Genomic DNA, 17989 nt, shown 5'->3' on the forward strand with positions numbered 1-17989 from the left:
GGTATTAGATGGGTGATGAGCTGTGCCTGGTTTTCTCCAGGCATAGCGCTTTGCATTCAGGCCAGAGTTCAATTTTTGTCTCATGAGAACACATAATCTTTTGCCTTATGCTCTGAGTCTTTCACATGCCTTTTTGCAAACTCCAGGCATGCTGTCATGTGCCCTTTTCTCAGGAGTGGCTTCTGTCTGGCCACTATCCCATAAAGTCCAGATTGGTGAAATGCTGTAGAGACTGTTAAGGAACTCTGTAGTTCTGTCAGAGTGGTCATTTGGTTCTTGGTCACCTCCCTGACCAAGGTCCTTCTTGCCCGGTTGCTCAGTTTGGTCAAAAGACCAGCTCTAGGCTGGTCATTTATTTATTATTTTCAAGAATTCAAGAATTTCTAATTCTTGAAAATAATAAATTTCTATAAGCTTATAAATACCGTATGAGCTTAGTACAAATGTCTAATAAATGTTTTATTCTCCATTGTTTGTTTTTGTCATTTGGGTCTTTGAATAGCAACTGAAGCCTACAGTTCATTTTTTTCTTATACCACCTCTTATGTATACTTTGTGACACTATTCAATGTCACAAAGTAAAACATTCTTCAATGGCCTGTTGTAGGACTGCTTGCCAGGTGCTATCTGTCTCTGTGAAACATTCTATTCACACCCTCCTTCTACCCAAACCCCAAACTCACACATCGATACCCACGCATGCGCAAGACGAAAGGCGATCTCGTCTGAAAGCGAAAAAAATAGTTCTCACACAGTGCCACGCGTGCGCTGTGTGCGCCTCATTACGAGCTAGGTTGCTGCATCTTTTTAGGTAGCTACAAGCGTTCTTTCGACAGCCAAAGGGTCGCATGGTGTCAGGGACGCGCCTAGTCACGGGAACAGTAATACAGCGCGTGCTCGTAAGCCCAGATCGCGCTTAGACAGCAAAGGGAATCAAACAGCGTGCAAGAATTGAACCCCAATGGTTACATTGGGCCAGAACATGCAGTCGATGATCTACGCACAATACTTCGCTGCGCTCAATTTCGCAACGTATTTTACTTTGTATCGGAGAAGATAAGGACATCAAACTCATCTGTATGATCGGGGGACAGGAGCGCACAGTATGGTCCGGGAAACCAGACATTTATGGGTGGGAAATTTACCCGAAAATGTACGAGAGGAGAAAATAATTGAGCATTTCAAACGGTGAGTAACGCTAAACAGTTATGCCAAATATTTCACTGAGTAACGTTATCCCACAACTGTCACCATCTGTCTGCCTGATTCCCCTTAAATCAGAGGGAGATCAATTCTGGATCGAATTGCCCAGGCAAGTGACAGCCTGGCTAACCCACTGCCAACAAACCAGCAACCCAATGCAAACAACTCGGGTGAAGAGGAAGATATATATTATAACTAACTAAACAACATGAGTTTACCAATTGCTATCTTATGGCCCATTTACCTGGATTTCGAGGTCTTGCAAGCCACTTCTCCCACGCGGTGGACTTAGAAATAGCTTAGGTAGCTAGCTAATTACTTTAGAAAACAGCTAGCTAGCGCCACTGAACAATCGTGCCACTGTAGCAGCCTGCTGGTTGTGGTGTGTTAAGACCGAGCGACTTGTTTCAAAGTTATCCCATGGTATAGCCTAATTAAAACTTGCCAGTTGTGGAGTGTCTCCAGCAATGGAATTATAACGAACCATGCAGTGACTAGAAGTCTGTCAGCAATCAATCATAGTTCTAAAATCAAAACATACTGCCCACGTGCAATGGACTCACACCTTCGAAGCATGTTAATCACTACTTCGCATCAATGTTTTTCCTTGTTGCAACTGCTCGCTGTTCAACCAAGTGATGGTCCATTGTGAGATCAACTGCCATTGCTGGGCCCCACCGCAACATATGTTGCAAATTTCAAGTAGTTTTAAAGTGTGAAGTTCCGCTGAGACTCGGCAACGTAAAAAATATTGAGGTGATGCAGAGCTGACTTGCCAGCAGCATCATACTGTGTGTGACTACTGGCGTCAATTAGCCAAATAATGTAATAAATGTCAGTGGTTAGCAGTTAACAATCAACATGTTTTTCAAAATAAACTGAAATGTTAATTGAATGCATGTATGGTTGCTATGAATTGTTATTCAAATGAGTAATATAGCCTAACATTTCGTAGGCCTATAGGTAACAGACGACAATAATGATGACCATAAGCCCTAATTAAACTGTCAACGTAGGAACAGGAATAAGAAGCACGGTGATTATAAGGCACTGGTCATATTCCCTATTGGTAGCATACATGATTGTCGATATAGCTAACCCTATATAAACTATAGGCTATTGGAACATTATTTTTCACTTCTGAAATGTAAAGGGCGATTTTATTGCCATTGTTCCATTATTATTACTTCACATTTTTACCATTTTGTCAAATCAGATTYTGTGATGGTAAACTATATAGCTTTTGTGCATTTAACACAAACATTTCCCAACATCTGAATGGGGGTAAATTTGGTTATTGTCTTGACACTGCGCTCTCTAGTTCCTACTGGCTGTCAAAGAAAAAACAGGCCGCCTATCTGTCGAGCTAGGCAGGAGGAGTAGCCTAATTAAAATACGCGATATCCGTATTATTTCTTTCCGTTAGCTGAAGTGCTGCATTTTTAAGTTACAACATTATGGCTGAATGTCCTAAYTGGCGTATTTCTGCCACGATTTCCAGCTCAGGTTTTGCTATTGAGCCTATAGAGACACACAGTGTATTCTCATCAGCCATTATGACTGGCAATTTCAGACTGTATTTTGTAGGTTAATCTCAAACGGATGCTCATTTAGGCCTAGTTTCATTGAATTTAATCCTTATTCTTTGATGTTATGTTCAGATGCAAGCATGAATTCTGGTAACCTAACTGCTATTCAAATATTGCGGTGCATTTATGTCATCCTTATGATTTGCATGCATTATATCATAGGAATTTAATATGCATAGACAATTAAAAACATTTGACAATTGATCACAGACATTTTGATTTTGTTTTGAAGATGAGGCATTCATCGAGGTAATGAGTGCGCATGGAAAAACATTTCGGGTGCTCACTGCTCGTCAAGCAGCTTCTGGTTATATTGTAACAAACAAAGAAGCAGACAGCGTATGCAGGTGCATGACAGCTGAATGTGTGATAGGAGTCATTGAAGATGGGGGACGGCAGAATGAGTAAGCAGTGTGAACGGGTTTCTAAAATGGCGTCGAAGGCTATTCAATGTGGGAACTGGCATACCTTAGAGTCTGCACTTATGGGCATTTTCTGGGTGTCTGTCGGACAATAAGCAGAAATAGATAGATGTATGTTCTGTGGTTTTCATTTTCTCCCTGAATATAAAAGTGTTGTATGGAGTAGCCTAAGCTCCCCAAGACGTTGGCAAATAACTCGGATCAGAAATAACATCGTAACTGTAATATTTTGTTACTCCAGTTGTTTTATAGACGCCATAGGCTACAATGGAAATACATTTTAAGGCAATAACCTATTTTAATTATAGGCTATACCCAGGGAAACGATTGAAATCACTTTTTCCTCTGTGAAATAAACTTTAATTTTCCTTACATAAAACAGTTGCACTTTCCGTATTAAAATGTAGAAGCCCATATAGCTAAATTTCTCTTTAGCAAGCCTTATTGGAAGGACAAGTGAAATTATCCCATATTGCGTAATGCATCGGGTTTGCACCCACAAGCAAGAGGAGGGCTCCACAGTGCGACCATTTTCCTCTTAAATGCGCCTTATATATATATATATAGCTTTCAGACCTGATATTTTAATTTAGGAGCACCAGTACGCGCACACGTGCTCCTTGTAACAACAAAATAACTCAGTGTAGAGCCCTGGGTCCTCCTTTTTAACAGAAAATATTCTGAGCACAAAAATATTGAGAATTGTTTACATGGCGCACGCCATACATCCCCAAGTTTCCCGTTATAAATCAAACCTGTCATAAAAAAAGTGCGCGCGTTAACGAGCATTATAACGCTGCCTGAAACACGCCCATAATTCATATTTTATGGTGACAAAACCAGCCTGTATACTTTGGAAGTATTGGAATTAGACCAAGACGGTATCTAAAGGAAATGGCAATGGCGAACTTGATAAAAATTTATTTGGAGGTGTTGGCAGAAAGTTTTTTTCCCCCCAGTGACATTTGCTGTATTCAATTAATCAATCAAATTTATTTATGAAGCCCTTCTTACATCAGCTGATGTCACAAAGTGCTGTACAGAAATCCAGCCTAAAACCCCAAACAGCAAGCAATGCAGGTGTAGAAGCACGATGTCTAGGAAAAACTCCCTAGAAAGGCCGGAACCTAGGAAGAAACCTAGAGAGGAAACAGGCTATGAGGGGCGTCCAGTCCTCTTCTGGCTGTGCCGGGTGGAGATTATAACAGAACATGGCCAAGATGTTCATAGATGACCAGCAGGGTCAAATAATAATCATAATCATCATCATCACAGTGGTTGTAGAGGATGCAACAGGTCAGCAKCTCAGGATTAAATGTCAGTTGGCTTTTCATAGCTGATCATTCATAGTATCTCTACCGTACCTGCTGTCTCTAGAGAGTTGAAACCAGCAGGTCTGAGACAAGGTAGCACGTTCGGTGAACAGGTCAGGGTTCTATAGCCGCAGGCAGAACAGTTGAAACGAGCAGCAGCACAACCAGGTGGACTGGGGGACAGCAAGGAGTCATCAGGCCAGGTAGTGGGGAGAGGGAGAGACACTTAAATTCACAACGGATAAGAAAGGAGAAATACTCCAGATATAACAGAATGACCCTAGCCCCCTGACACAAACTATTGCAGCATAAATACTGATTGCAAATTGTTGTGGACATGTAAACAAATCGTTTGAATGCAGCAATGTTTGCATTCACTTTTTCCCTAACCTAAATATGCTGCACTGTCTGAGAATTCTGAAACATTGTCCACTTTGAAAAAAAATGAAAACTACAGTAGACCTAGTTAGTTTGCATTGAAGTGTGTAGGCTACCACTATCTGTTCACCTATTACATTCTACTGTATACTATAAACCGTGATCCCTGCCCGATACATGGAGCAAAAGCTTGAAATTATAATATCCTTTCTAATAGGCCCAATTTTAAATGAGAGATGGACATGGTCATTTGTTGTATGGCTACTTCGGGAATATGAACTCTGCTGTCTCAACATGGCCAGAAAAGGTGAGGAATTTATTCTGCAATGGTTATGATAAATGTATATGTTTATAAGTTAAACATTGTCTACTCGAGAGATTTGACTTGCCAAGTGTGTGCAAAGCTGTCATCAAGGCAAAAGGTCTCTACTTTGAAGAATCTCAAATATGAAATATATTTAGATTTTACACTTTTATTGGTTACTACATGATTCCATGTGTGTTATTTCATAGTTTTGATGTCTTCACTATTATTCTACCATGTAGAACATAGTAACAATTAAGAAAAACCCTGGAATGAGTAGGTGTCCAAACTTTTGACTGGTACTGTATACTGAACAAGAATATAAATGCAACATGCAACAATTTCAAAGATTTAACTGAGTTACAGTTCATATAAGGAAATCAGTCAATTTTAAATAAATAAATTGGGGCCTACTCTATGGATTTTACATGACTGGGCAGGGGCACAGCCATGGGTGAGTCTGGGAGGGCATAGGCCCACCCACTGGGGAGCCAGGCCCAGCCAATCAGATTTTTTTTTCTACCACAAAAGGACTTTTACAGACAGAAATACGCCTCAGCATTAACTTGAAACGTATAAATGCCAACTTTTGCGTGAAAACAGGCGCACGCATATTTTGGGTAATATTTTTTGCGTACCCAACATTTATAAATGAGGCCCCGGAAGAGCAAACCAGGAAATTTCACGTGTGTATATATGCTGCGTTGTGCAGACCTCATCAGAGTTCCATCTTTGAATAACTTAAAGGGACCTTTTCTCATAACTAGAATACATGATATATTGAATGTATGTACAGGTAACTCCCAAAATACAGGAAACACTTGAGTACATGAGGGATAGGCCTACAAAGTATATTGAATGCAGGTGCTTCCACACAGGTGTGGTTCCTGAGTTAATTGAAACATTTCAACTTTAAAATCTATGACAAACAAAGTTTAACAAACCATACAACTCGATGCACAAGGACTACATTGAACAATTTAAACAGGACATTTCACAAAAACACTTTTAGTGGAAGAACTTTGCAGATGCAGAATTAAAGTAAAATCTCCCTCAGTTTATGGGACTAAGTTTTCCAAAAATTCTTAAGTATCTTCTCCGAATTAAGATTCAGAGATGTCTGCAGAACGAATGGGGTGTCAGCTATGACGTGACACCTTGGGTTTCATTATTATTATTTTTGGCTATTGAACTATGGTAGGTGAAGTGGATTCACATCCGGTAACGGAATTACATCATGGGTCTCTGATCTGTATTATACAGAAATGCCTAATTACGGATATGAATATCATTTTCTTACTTCATGGTAACCAAAGGTAGAAATATGCAATATTCTTCTTTTGCATATCTGTCAGAGACGTGTGTGTAGGTGGCAGGGAAGTCAGGCGCAGGAGAGTCAAACGGAGTGTAATTTGTCATTTATTTAGTCTTTTAATAAATGTCCAAGAAACATGCTCCATAACACTAATAAGAAAATGAATAATAAACAAATGTGGGTACGAAGACCCGTCGCGCACCTATACAAAAATAAACACTACACTGACAACAAACAATCTCTGACAAAGACATGAGGGGAAACAGAGGGTTAAATACACAACAGGTAATGGATGGGATTGAAAACAGGTGTGTGGGAAGACAAAACCAATGGAAAATGAAAAATGGATCGATGATGGCTAGAAGACCGGTGACGTCGACCGCCGAGCACCACCCGAACAAGGAGAGGCAACGACTTCAGCAGAAGTCGTGACAATATCTGGGTATTATTCGACACGCTGGCTATTATTGTAATGAGTTCCGCCCCAAAACAAGAACACATTTGTTTGTTTCAGATTTGGTCTGGTCAGGACCAATCATAGACATCTATGTTTCTCAAGTTTGGACATCACAGTAGAGTACATTTAAAGTCTATGTACAGTAAATTGTACTGTACTGAACTCTGCTCTACTGTACTGTTCTCTACGGTGCTGTCCAAACTTGTGAAACAAATGTCTATGATTGGTTCAGATTTGGTCCGGCCAGGGTGGACTGACCCAAACTACTTTTTGATGTCCAGTGTCGGTTGGTGCTCAGTAGTTGAGGATGCTTGTTACAGTAAATGTAACTAGGATAGGTGTCATGGTAGGTGCCAGTAAGAGCTGGGTGAGGTAACATTTAACTTGAAAGAAGAGAGAGGGCGGCAGAGAGGGAGAGGTTGTCCAGACGGTTTTCACAGTCTTGCTTTGACCACCAGACGACAAAAAGAGAAACAAAACAGTTATGACCTGAACATAACAGTATGCCAGTGGAAGGGAGTACACTAGCAGGTGACCCAACTGTGGTTTGTCTCTAGTATGATTTCCCATTGTAGCCAATTAAATTGCAGTAATTCCGTTACTGATTTGGTAACAATTCTGAGTTTCAATCACTTAATATTTAATAAACTTGATATCAGTAAAATCATTATAACTAATTGGCAGGTCTACCTTTACATGTTGCTTCTATGAACTTTCATTATCCTCCCTCATGAGGGAGAGAAATTAGAAAATATCTTAAAGATATGTGCACAAGGCGATGTTTCTTAAATTTACAGAAGGCAAATAATTTCTCAAACTAAATAGAAGTGTTGATATTAGTTGTCAGGGGTCTTCAACATTTATTGTGTTTTGGTGTATTTCTAATACCTTAAGACTTTTTCTGGTAGGTGTATTCTAAGACCCTTTTTCTATCTGTTTGACCAGAAATTAAAACCGTTGCTTATACCTAATTATTAGGATGGAAAATGGTTGTTATATAACAAATTATATATATTTTTAAAACATACTCTTAGCTTTGATTTGACCTTCTCCTATGAACTTCACATGTTAGTGCTCATGGGTCAAACTCATTCCATGGAGGGCCTAGTGTCTGCGGGTTTTGGGGTTTTCCTTTCAATTAAGACATAGACAACCAGGATAGGGAAGTTCCTTACTAATTAGGGACCTTATTTCATCAAACAAGTACAAGGGAGGAGTAGAAACCCGCAGACACTCGGCCCTCCGTGGAATTACTTTTAGAAGTGTTTTAGATGGAAATGCCCTTAAGCAATTAACATACCATCATGTATAAAAATGACCAGTTGCCCATTACTTTGGCTACCATGGCTAGAAGAAAACATCTGTGACTTTGAAAGAGGGCCTCGAAGGAGCATAGGAAGTTTTAACTACGTGTGTTTGTCACCAGATCTCAAAGCAAATGAACACATATGGGAGATTCTGGAGTGGTGCCTGAGACTGTGTTTTCTACCACCATCAACAAAATACCAACTGATGGAATTTCTAATGGAAGAATGTTGTCGCATCCCTCCAATAGAGTTGCAGACACTTGTAAAATCTATGCCAAGGCACATTGAAGCTGTTCTGGTGGCCCGACATCCTATTTAGACACTTTATGTTGGTGTTTCCTTTATTTTGGCAGTTACCTGTGTATCATGCTATGTGCCAAGATTTGTAGTTGCTTGGTTACTGTTGCCTGGTGAGGTTGGGAAATGATAGTGGCCAAATAAATATTTTGTAAGGACACCCCTTTGTGGACCCCCCCTGCACGCACATACACACCTTGACTCAATTTGATAAAATGCATAGGTCTACTTTACCTATTGACTTGTTTCCATTTCCAATAAAACATTCCAATTGGTATACAACTTAAATCAATAAATAAACAATTTTCTTTTCATTCTCCATTTCCTCCCTAGATATGGACGGGTGGAGAGTGTCAAGGTCCTTCCAAAGCGGGGTTCAGAAGGTGGAGTCGCAGCCTTTGTGGATTTTGTGGACATTAAAAGTGCTCAGAAGGCACATAAATCAATCAACAAGATGGGGGACAGAGACCTGCGCACTGATTACAATGAGCCAGGCACAATCCCTAGTGCTGTGAGAGGGCTGGACGATAGCCTGTCCTTAGGCTCTCGTGGACGGGATGTTTCAGGGTTCATAAGGGCGGCAGGGGGCCCGGTGTATGGGCCCCCTGCATCTCTCCACAGCAGAGAGGGACGCTATGAACGCAGACTAGACGGGTAAGTGGACAAAGTTTCTCTGAAGGCAGGGGGAACTTGGTTTCTGATAATTCCTTACCCCCAAGCATTTTTCCATCTATTAATTTATAAGCAGGTTCATAAACAGGAATAAATCTGTAGGCATCCCTTCTAAAGTCCTCAGAGAGTTGCCATCGCTCATGGATTGATATGGTAGACACCAAGCTATACTGTAAATGAGCATGTATGTACATTATGCACACAATTGTACTTCTATGTGTGTGGTAAATAGCGTATTGGCTGTTGGAGATTATCTTTGTGAGCTTAAACATTCCTGTGAGGTGGATATCCCATTTGCGGAGAGTACGGGGCATATTGGATATCGTAACATTCCTGGGATTAATGGATGCTGGAGAGAGTTTGTTCCAGCGGCCTTCCCTGGGATCTCCCTGATCTGGAGTACCGTGCCCTCCTTGGTGGATTAATGGGTCACCCTATTTTCGTATAACAACCAAGAATACATATTTACACATTTTAAGATGCATTAACTAGTTTTTGGATTAATAGAAATTGGGTTCTCGATCATTCTGCAACCCTTCCAGTGGTGTTTTCAAGTGCAGCACTTTCCTTGTGGTCCGGAGTCATGTGGATAACCAAACCCGGATATGTATTCCCCTATTGGATTAAAACTGGCCAATCACGAAAGGATATTCTATCATCTATCTACCATAAAGGTATGGGTTTTACGGTTTTGTGATGAGATTGTTTGATATCAGGGTTTAACAATTAAATCCTGGGAGACCCCAACTGTTGATCAACTTTGTAGAGAAACGACAGAAAGGGTGAGCAAATTATGCACTTTTTTTTATCCAAACAAATCTTTGTTGGTGGTTCAAGTAATTTGTTATATTTTTGCTCTTGAAAGAGTGAGACTTTCCAATGGATATAGGGGGAAGCATTAAACAGAATCACGTAATAGAGGATTGGATTATTTTGGAACCATACAAATCAATACAATTACATGGAAATATGGGGCTGAAGAACATGGTACTGGATGTCAGTGGAGATACCTGCCTTCTGTCAGTGGATTACCTCCCTTCTGAATGTGGAACTACATCTGTCCATCCTTGGATACAATTATTCTCAGAATCAGAAAAGACAACATCCTGTCAACATCAAATAATTAGCCTACTGCCTTGCAGGCAACTGTACCTATGAGGGAGAATCATGGAGTTTAAGACATGGATTACTACTGACAAATAAACTGTGTTATTACAAGAGAATTTTTGCTTCAATGGATCTAGTTGGACAATTGTTCAATTTTGCACATAGAATGTGGCGGACTATTAAAGATGAAATACTTTTTTCCCACTAGTTGTGTGCCATGATGTTCCAGACTCATTGCTCATGGGGAATCAATAGAGCACTGTTTACACAAGCTGGACAATTGGATATCATTTATTGATTTGACTGGATTATGTTGCCTATTTTCCATGAACATTTAAACATTTATGTAACCATTTTTGAAAGAATAGTTTAGTCTGACTTCCTATGACTATTTCCACCACAGCAAAATCTTGTTACAATTGGATTAGATTTTTGGATTAGTTGATATTCCAGCCCCTCAAAGCAAGTGACGATTCCCGCCATACTGATGAGGATGACTATTTTGAACATAAACCTGCCCGGAATATATAATTTTTTTTTTTTAATATAATTTTTTATACCAACCCTACAGTTTTCCTTTTTGCTCACAAAGTTCTGTCTCCCTAGATTGTATTTGGAATTGTAGGTCGGGTTACCGCTGTCTCAAAAGGTTGGTATGTCCTGCCTTGTGTATTTTAGCTGTTCTCTCTAACCCCTAGTTTGAAGCCCTGTCTCTCTCCATATTTCCTACTAACAGAAATGTCTGTTAAACAGACTGTTTAATTGCTTGTTGTTGTTATTTGCAGATGATGTACCTTTTCCCGGCTGTCCCCCTCACCCTGAACCTACTCGACCCACTTCCCAGCTCCTAATCCCCTAGTCAATAGTACCTTGTCACTTAGGCATTTTTCACATTAAGTGAAATGAGAGTGATACATTGACACAGGCCAAATGTTCTAAACAGAGGGATGCACCTCGGGAATGTTTTTTTTAAACCATGAACAATTACATCATATTTAATAGTTGCGTTAGTTAACAAAAATAAGATTAGATTCAACCTAATTTGAATTGCTACTGTATATTACATTTCACTGTCAGATTTGTCATGACTAAAGGGTTTATGACAATGTTTAGAAGGCTTTGGCAGTCTCTCGTTTTGTCAGTGGCTGAACCTTTTTCTTCTGAGCCAAAGAGTGGGATTTCTCCAGGAACAGATGAACTTGTGCATACCATTTTCATGTCTCCGTGTCCAGTATGACAGAAGTTAGAGGTAGTTTTGCGAGCCAATGCTAACTAGTGTTAGCACAATGACTGGAAGTCTATGGGTATCTGCTAGCATTCTTTGCCCAAGATTATCACAAGACATGAACAAAATGCTTCAGTGATTTGTATTTTCCTTAATCTTTCTGAAGAGGCAAAGCGGGAATGCCCCTGTCTGTTTGTTTACCACTTTGTGTAGCTGTTAGGGATAATGCTAATGATAACCGTCTTCTGGTAGATGGAAAAGCTTTCCAAAAAACCTTCTCAATTAAATGTTAACTACAAAGTAGCCTATGCCTGCCTGGTAGAATTACATGATTATTTGCATCAATCCAGTGGCATTTTTTTTGTTGCTTTTAGCAAACTCTGTAATAACGTGCACTACAGAAACACCCCAAACCAAACAAGTGTCTTGCTGGTGCAGACTTGAATTAAAGGGTATCTACACCCCAAAAAATTTAAATTTCTTTGATTTTTCCCAGACCTCAAAAGTGGTCTCCTGATGTCGTTTGAGCGTTGTTGTGGACTTTGAACATCCAATTTTGTTATTATTATTTTAAAGGGATTTCTAGAGAGAACCTGAAAAAACTAAATGTAATTTGGGGGAAAAAATCAATAGAATTACGCAATAAATAAAACAGATTTTATAGGGCCCTTCAATAGGTGTGGTTTTGAAACTTATCATTAAACTTCCATCATACTCATCACTCTATTCAGAAAGGAAGTTATGGTAAAGGTATATTTTACAGATGGCTTATGTACCAGGTAGTTATTTTAAATTACATTTTAAATTGTATAGTAGTTATAATTTGGTTTCTTTGAGATTCATGGACTTAAGTGTCACTATGTACCATTTAGTACCAGGCTGTTACCAATTGTTTTATTCTTTCAGGTGCAAAAAGTACTAGAAAGACAGTATCCATTGTTACCACAGTTTTTTTTTTTAGGTAGCATCTTAAACCAGGCTGTATAAAGTGTTACCGAAGTTAGATCCTGCACCTTCTAAACTGCATCTCAATAAGTCTGATTCATCTCATACGTATGAAAAGGGTAACTAATCATCTAACATGCTGGCCACACCGCTCGTGTCACGTGCGCGAGTATTACAAAATAAATGTACACATACATGTTATTCAATCATTGCACCAACACTGCTCGCGCGCATCAACGAGTGTCTGCGTAGCCAGGCACTGAAATAGAACTTGCTTCTATTTGTGACGCGTGACGCGCTGCAAGTCCTGCTTCTCCCATCTTCTCATTGGTTTTTAGGAGCAAATATCTACACGGGTGATTGAAAGATAAGCTGAGGTTCACACTCCAGTCCAGTTGGTGGCGGTAATGCACCTTAAAGTTGGTTGCCAACCGCCATATAAAGTCCAAAGAAGAAGAAGCCTGAAGGAGGAGAGATTACTAGAAACAAACTCGGTTTACCCTTTTATCTGTGGATTAATTGTCGGTGTAGAGGACCTTGTGCATTTCAGGTAAAATAACAACCCAATGTTTATATCCCAGGACAAATTAGTTAGCACCAGCAAGTTAGCTTGCTGAATGCTTTTCGACTTGTCCCCAAATTAATATAGTTGGTTCAGAGTTCGTTTTGATAATTCAACCTGCGTGTCCTGATCGTGCCTGGTGTGGGTGGACAAAATCAACATGCGCGCGGTCTGGTCAGCATGTTAGTGTGATTCTTACATTGTACTCTCAGTGGAGACGACCTGTTTTGTGTTCAATTTTTAAGTAGGCATGCTATTTATTCCTCCCCCTTAATTCTAATATTTGTTGATAAATCGCCACCTCGTTAACTCACACATTTTTGATAGACCCTAACTGCCTCTTTATTGAAGTGGTGGTGTACCTCCTATAAGAACATAAATTAGTATAATTGTTTTCATCAGCAGAGCAGAGCATATGATTCAATTTCAGTGTACATAAAATCTTTAAAATTGGAATGTTGTTTGTACTGTTTTAGGCATTCCGACATGAAGGCTCTCGCACCTTGACAAACTACCAGTTAGGAGGTCTGGTGATTTTTTTTTTTTTTTTTTTTTTGTAGTTTATCCTGCAAGATAACTTGCTATCTAATCTTAAGAAACTGCTGCATTTTTGTAATGATTCCAGTAATTGAATATGGATCAGTGCAGTATCTTTCTAGCTAGCAGCTATCGCTGCGCAATTCCCTAAAAGCTAAAATAACTAGTTGTGCAATAACATTATGATCTTATTTGCACAATACAGTGAAAACCCTCAAAATAATCGCAATTATACAGTTATCATAATATCAAAATCTTATTCTGGACATCCCTAATGGCAAGCTCAGTATATTATTATTATTGAGCTTTTGTCAAAGAATCCTCCATTTGCAGCATTTTCAGTCTTGCAGACCTTTGGCATTCTAGTTGTTGATTTGTTGAGGTAATCTGAAGAGATTTCACCCCATGCTTCCTGAAGCACCTCCCACAAATTGGATTCGCTTGATGGGCACTAGTTATGTACCATATGGTCAAGCTGCTTCCACAACAGCTCAGTAGGGTTGAGATCTGGTGACTGTGCTGGCCACTCCATTATAGACAGTATACCAGCTAACTGCTTCTTCCCTAAATAGTTATTGCATAGTTTGGAGTTGTGCTTTGTGTCATTGTTCTGTTGTAGGAGGAAATTGGCTTCAATTAAGCAACGTCCACATGGCATTGCAAAATGGAGTGATGGCCTTCTTCAAGATCCCACTGTACAAATCTCTCACTTTACCATGCTTGACAGATGGCGTCAAGCACTCCTCCAGCATCTCTTTATTTTTTTCTGCGTCTCACAAATGTTCTTTGTGATCTGAACACCTCAAACTTAGATTTGTCTCTCCCTTGTCTGTGTGCTTTTGCCCATCTATCTTTTCTTTTTTATTGGCCAGTCTGAGATATGGCTCTTCACTGTTGATGTTGAGACTGGTGTTTTGCGGGTACTATTTAATGAAGCTGCCAGTTGAGGACTTGTGCGGTGTCTGTTTCTCAAACTAGACACTCTAATGTACTTGTCCTCTTGCGCTGTTGTGCACCGGGGCCACCCACTCCTCTTTCTATTCTGGTTAGAGCCAGTTTGCGRGGTTCTGTGAAAGGAGTAGTACACAGCATTGTACGAGATCTTCAGTTTGTTGGCAATTTTTGCATGGAATAGCCTTAATTTCTCAGAACAAGAATAGACTGACGAGTTTCAGAAGAGGTCTTTGTTTCTGGCCATTTTGAGCCTAGAATCGAACCCACAAATGCTGACGCTACAGATACTCAACAAGTCAAAAGAAGGCCCGTTTTATGGCTTCTTTAATCAGAACAACAGTTTTCAGCAGTGCTAACAAAATTGCAAAAGGGTTTTCTAATGATCAATTAGCTAATCCAAGTTGATAATTTCAAAAGGCTAACACAACGTGCCATTGGAACACCGGAGGGATGGTTGCTGATATTGGGCCTCTGTACGCCTATGTAGATATTCCATAAAAAATCTGCCGTTTCCAGCTACTATAGTCATRTACACCGTTAACAATGTCAACACTGTATTTCTGATACATTTTGTTATTTTAATGGACAAAAAATGAAATTTCCTTAATTTGTAAGTGACCCCAAACTTTTGAACTGTAGTGTATATATTTTTTGCATTTAGGTTTTAGCATTAAATCCATTGTGAAGGCCCCAGACTCTTGTTTTTCCAGATCAGGGTGTGCTCTATATTATGGGCCATAAATATATCAACTAATTTCTTTTCTTTCTGCTTTTCAGTCGAGTACATGTAATACGGTGTCTAAAATATCTACTCCTTTTTATTTAGGTTCTTACCAGTTTTCAATACATTTTCCAATTCAGAAGATTTGGATGTTCATCAAAATACTAGAATAAAATTCAAACAAGTGAAAGATTTGATATAAATTGCAATGCCTAGTTAGTAGCAGTTAAACATTTTCATTTAGATAATCTGAAAGTATCTAGACAAATATAGGTGACAAATTCTGCAACAAATAATGAGAACATTAAAACATTTTACAAATATTTTAAATTAAATATCTTGCTAATGTAAAGTATGATATGCCAATTGAAATGTTTACTGTATACCGTTTCAAACATATACCCCATTTGAACACTCAACTTGACTGCTGTTTTAGTTATTTGATAACCTGATATACTTTTATTTACCACCGTGTGAAGCTCAACTAGTTTTGTAATTAGTGTCAAAAAGCATAATGTGTATCTCTTTCTTTCTCTCTCGCCATTTTCTCCTTCCATCCCTATCCCTGTCACTCAGGACTGCTGAAAGTCGGGATCGAGCGTATGATCACAGTGCCTATGGTCATCACGAGCGCGCTAGCAGCAGCTTTGACCGGCAGCGTCACTACGACACAGACTATTACCGAGATACCAGGGAGAGAACGCTTAACTCTGGGACTGGAACTGCCTGTGGAGGTGGTGGGGCTGTCTCTGCAGGGATCGGTGGAGGGGTTGTAGGTGCTGGCGTCAGTGGAACAGGTGGAGGGGCTGTGGCTGGAGGAAATGGAGGATCTTCATCGGTTGGTGTGGGATACTATCGTTCACATAGCCGGAGCCCAAGCCACTTTGATACACCAGAACCTCGATATGAGCCTCGTGCCAGAGAACCATTTATACTGGCCAGCGTAGTTCACAGGGATTTGTACCAAGAAGAGGGAGGTCGGCGTAGAGATCGGTCTTACCACGACAGTCGCAGCCGATCTCCACACTCTACACATTCACGTAACCCCTCTCCACAAAGGTTGTCGACTCAGGCATCCCGGCCTCCACGCTCCCACAGTGGCTCTGGCTCTCGCAGCCGTTCCTCCAGTTCCGACTCAGTCAGCAGTACCAGCAGCAGCACCAGTGGCAGGTAGGTAGAGCGAGTGCTCATTAGTTTCACTTTCATGCATTCTGTCCCCTGCAGTTATCACATGGTGTCTCTGTGCCCATCTTTCTGCTTTACAACTTGCTCAATTAAATAATAAACCTAAAATGTTTCTTAAACAAGAAGCATAGTTAGCCACCAAAATGTTGTACTTAGCCACCCACATTCAAAGTTATGTTAACCTCAAAATGCAACCTAAACTCAGCAAAAAAAGAAACATCCTTTCACTGTCAACTGCATTTATTTTCAACAAACTTAACATGTGTACATATTTGTATGAACATAACAAGATTCAACAACTGAGACATTAAACTGAACAAGTTCCACAGATGTGACTAACAGAAATGGAATAATGTGTCCCGGGAACAAAGGGGAGGTCAAAATCAAAAGTAACAGTCAGTATATGGTGTGGCCACCAGCTGCATTAAGTACTGCAGTGCATCTCCACCTCATGGACTGCACCAGGTTTTCCAGTTCTTGCTGTGAGATGTTACCCCACTCTTCCACCAAGGCACCTGCAAGTTCCCGGACATTTCTGGGGGGACCCTCACCCTCCAATCCAACAGGTCCCAGATGTGCTCAATGGGATTGAGATCCGGGCTCTTCGCTGACCATGGCAGAACACTGACATCCCTGTCTTTCAGGAAATCACGCACAGGACGAGCAGTATGTCTGGTGGCATTGTCATGCTGGAGGGTCATGTCAGGATGAGCCTGCAGGAAGGGTACCACATGAGGGAGGAGGACGTCTTCCCTGTAAACGCACAGCTTTGAGATTGCCTGCAATGACAACAAGCTCAGTACGGTGATGCTGTGACACACCGACCCAGACCATGACTGACCCTCCACCTCCAAATCGATCCCGCTCCAGAGTACAGGCATCGGTGTAACGCTCATTCCTTCGACGATAAACGCAAATCCGACCATCACCCCTGGTGAGACAAAACCGTGACTCGTCAGTGAAGAGCACTTTTTGCTAGTTCTGTCTGGTCCAGCGACGGTGGGTTTGTGCCCATAGGCGACGTTGTTGCCGGTGATATCTGGAGAGGACCTGTCTTACAACAGGCCTACAAACCCTCAGTCCAGCCTCTCTCAGCCTATTGCGGACAGTCTGAGCACTGATGAAGGGATTGTGCGTTCCTGGTGTAACTCGGGCAGTTGTTGTTGCCGTCCTGTACCAGTCCCGCCGGTCTGATGCTCAGATGTACCGATCCTGTGCAGGTGTTACACGTGGTCTGCCACTGCGAGGACAATCAGCTGTCCATCCTGTCTCCCTGTAGCGCTGTCTTAGGCGTCTCACAGTACGAACATTGCAATTTATTGCCTTGGCCACATCTGTAGTCCTCATGCCTCCTTGCAGCATGCCTAAGGCACGTTCACACAGATGAGCAGGGACCCTGGGCATCTTTCTTTTGGTCTTTTCAGAGTCAATAGAAAGGCTTCTTTAGTGTCCTAAGTTTTCATGACTGTGACCTTAATTGCCTACCGTCTGTAAGC

At 40.7% G+C, this 17989-nt stretch overlaps 1 protein-coding gene across 4 annotated transcripts in view; it reads left to right on the forward strand.

Moving 5' to 3' along the window:
* The first annotated feature begins 771 nt into the window (after positions 1 to 771).
* spen (spen family transcriptional repressor) overlaps positions 772 to 17989 on the forward strand; it is a 48805-nt gene continuing 31587 nt past the window's right edge. For all 4 annotated transcript variants that reach the window (XM_024006439.1, XM_024006441.2, XM_024006440.1 and 1 more), the window contains exons 1-3: positions 772 to 1188; positions 8919 to 9239; positions 15885 to 16478. In XM_024006439.1, the coding sequence (XP_023862207.1) occupies positions 1106 to 1188; positions 8919 to 9239; positions 15885 to 16478 (998 nt within the window). In that variant the 5' untranslated portion in view covers positions 772 to 1105. The remainder of the gene's footprint in view (positions 1189 to 8918; positions 9240 to 15884; positions 16479 to 17989) is intronic.

The sequence above is a fragment of the Salvelinus sp. IW2-2015 genome, linkage group LG17, assembly GCF_002910315.2.
Source record: "Salvelinus sp. IW2-2015 linkage group LG17, ASM291031v2, whole genome shotgun sequence".
NCBI classification, from domain to species: Eukaryota; Metazoa; Chordata; class Actinopteri; order Salmoniformes; family Salmonidae; genus Salvelinus; species Salvelinus sp. IW2-2015.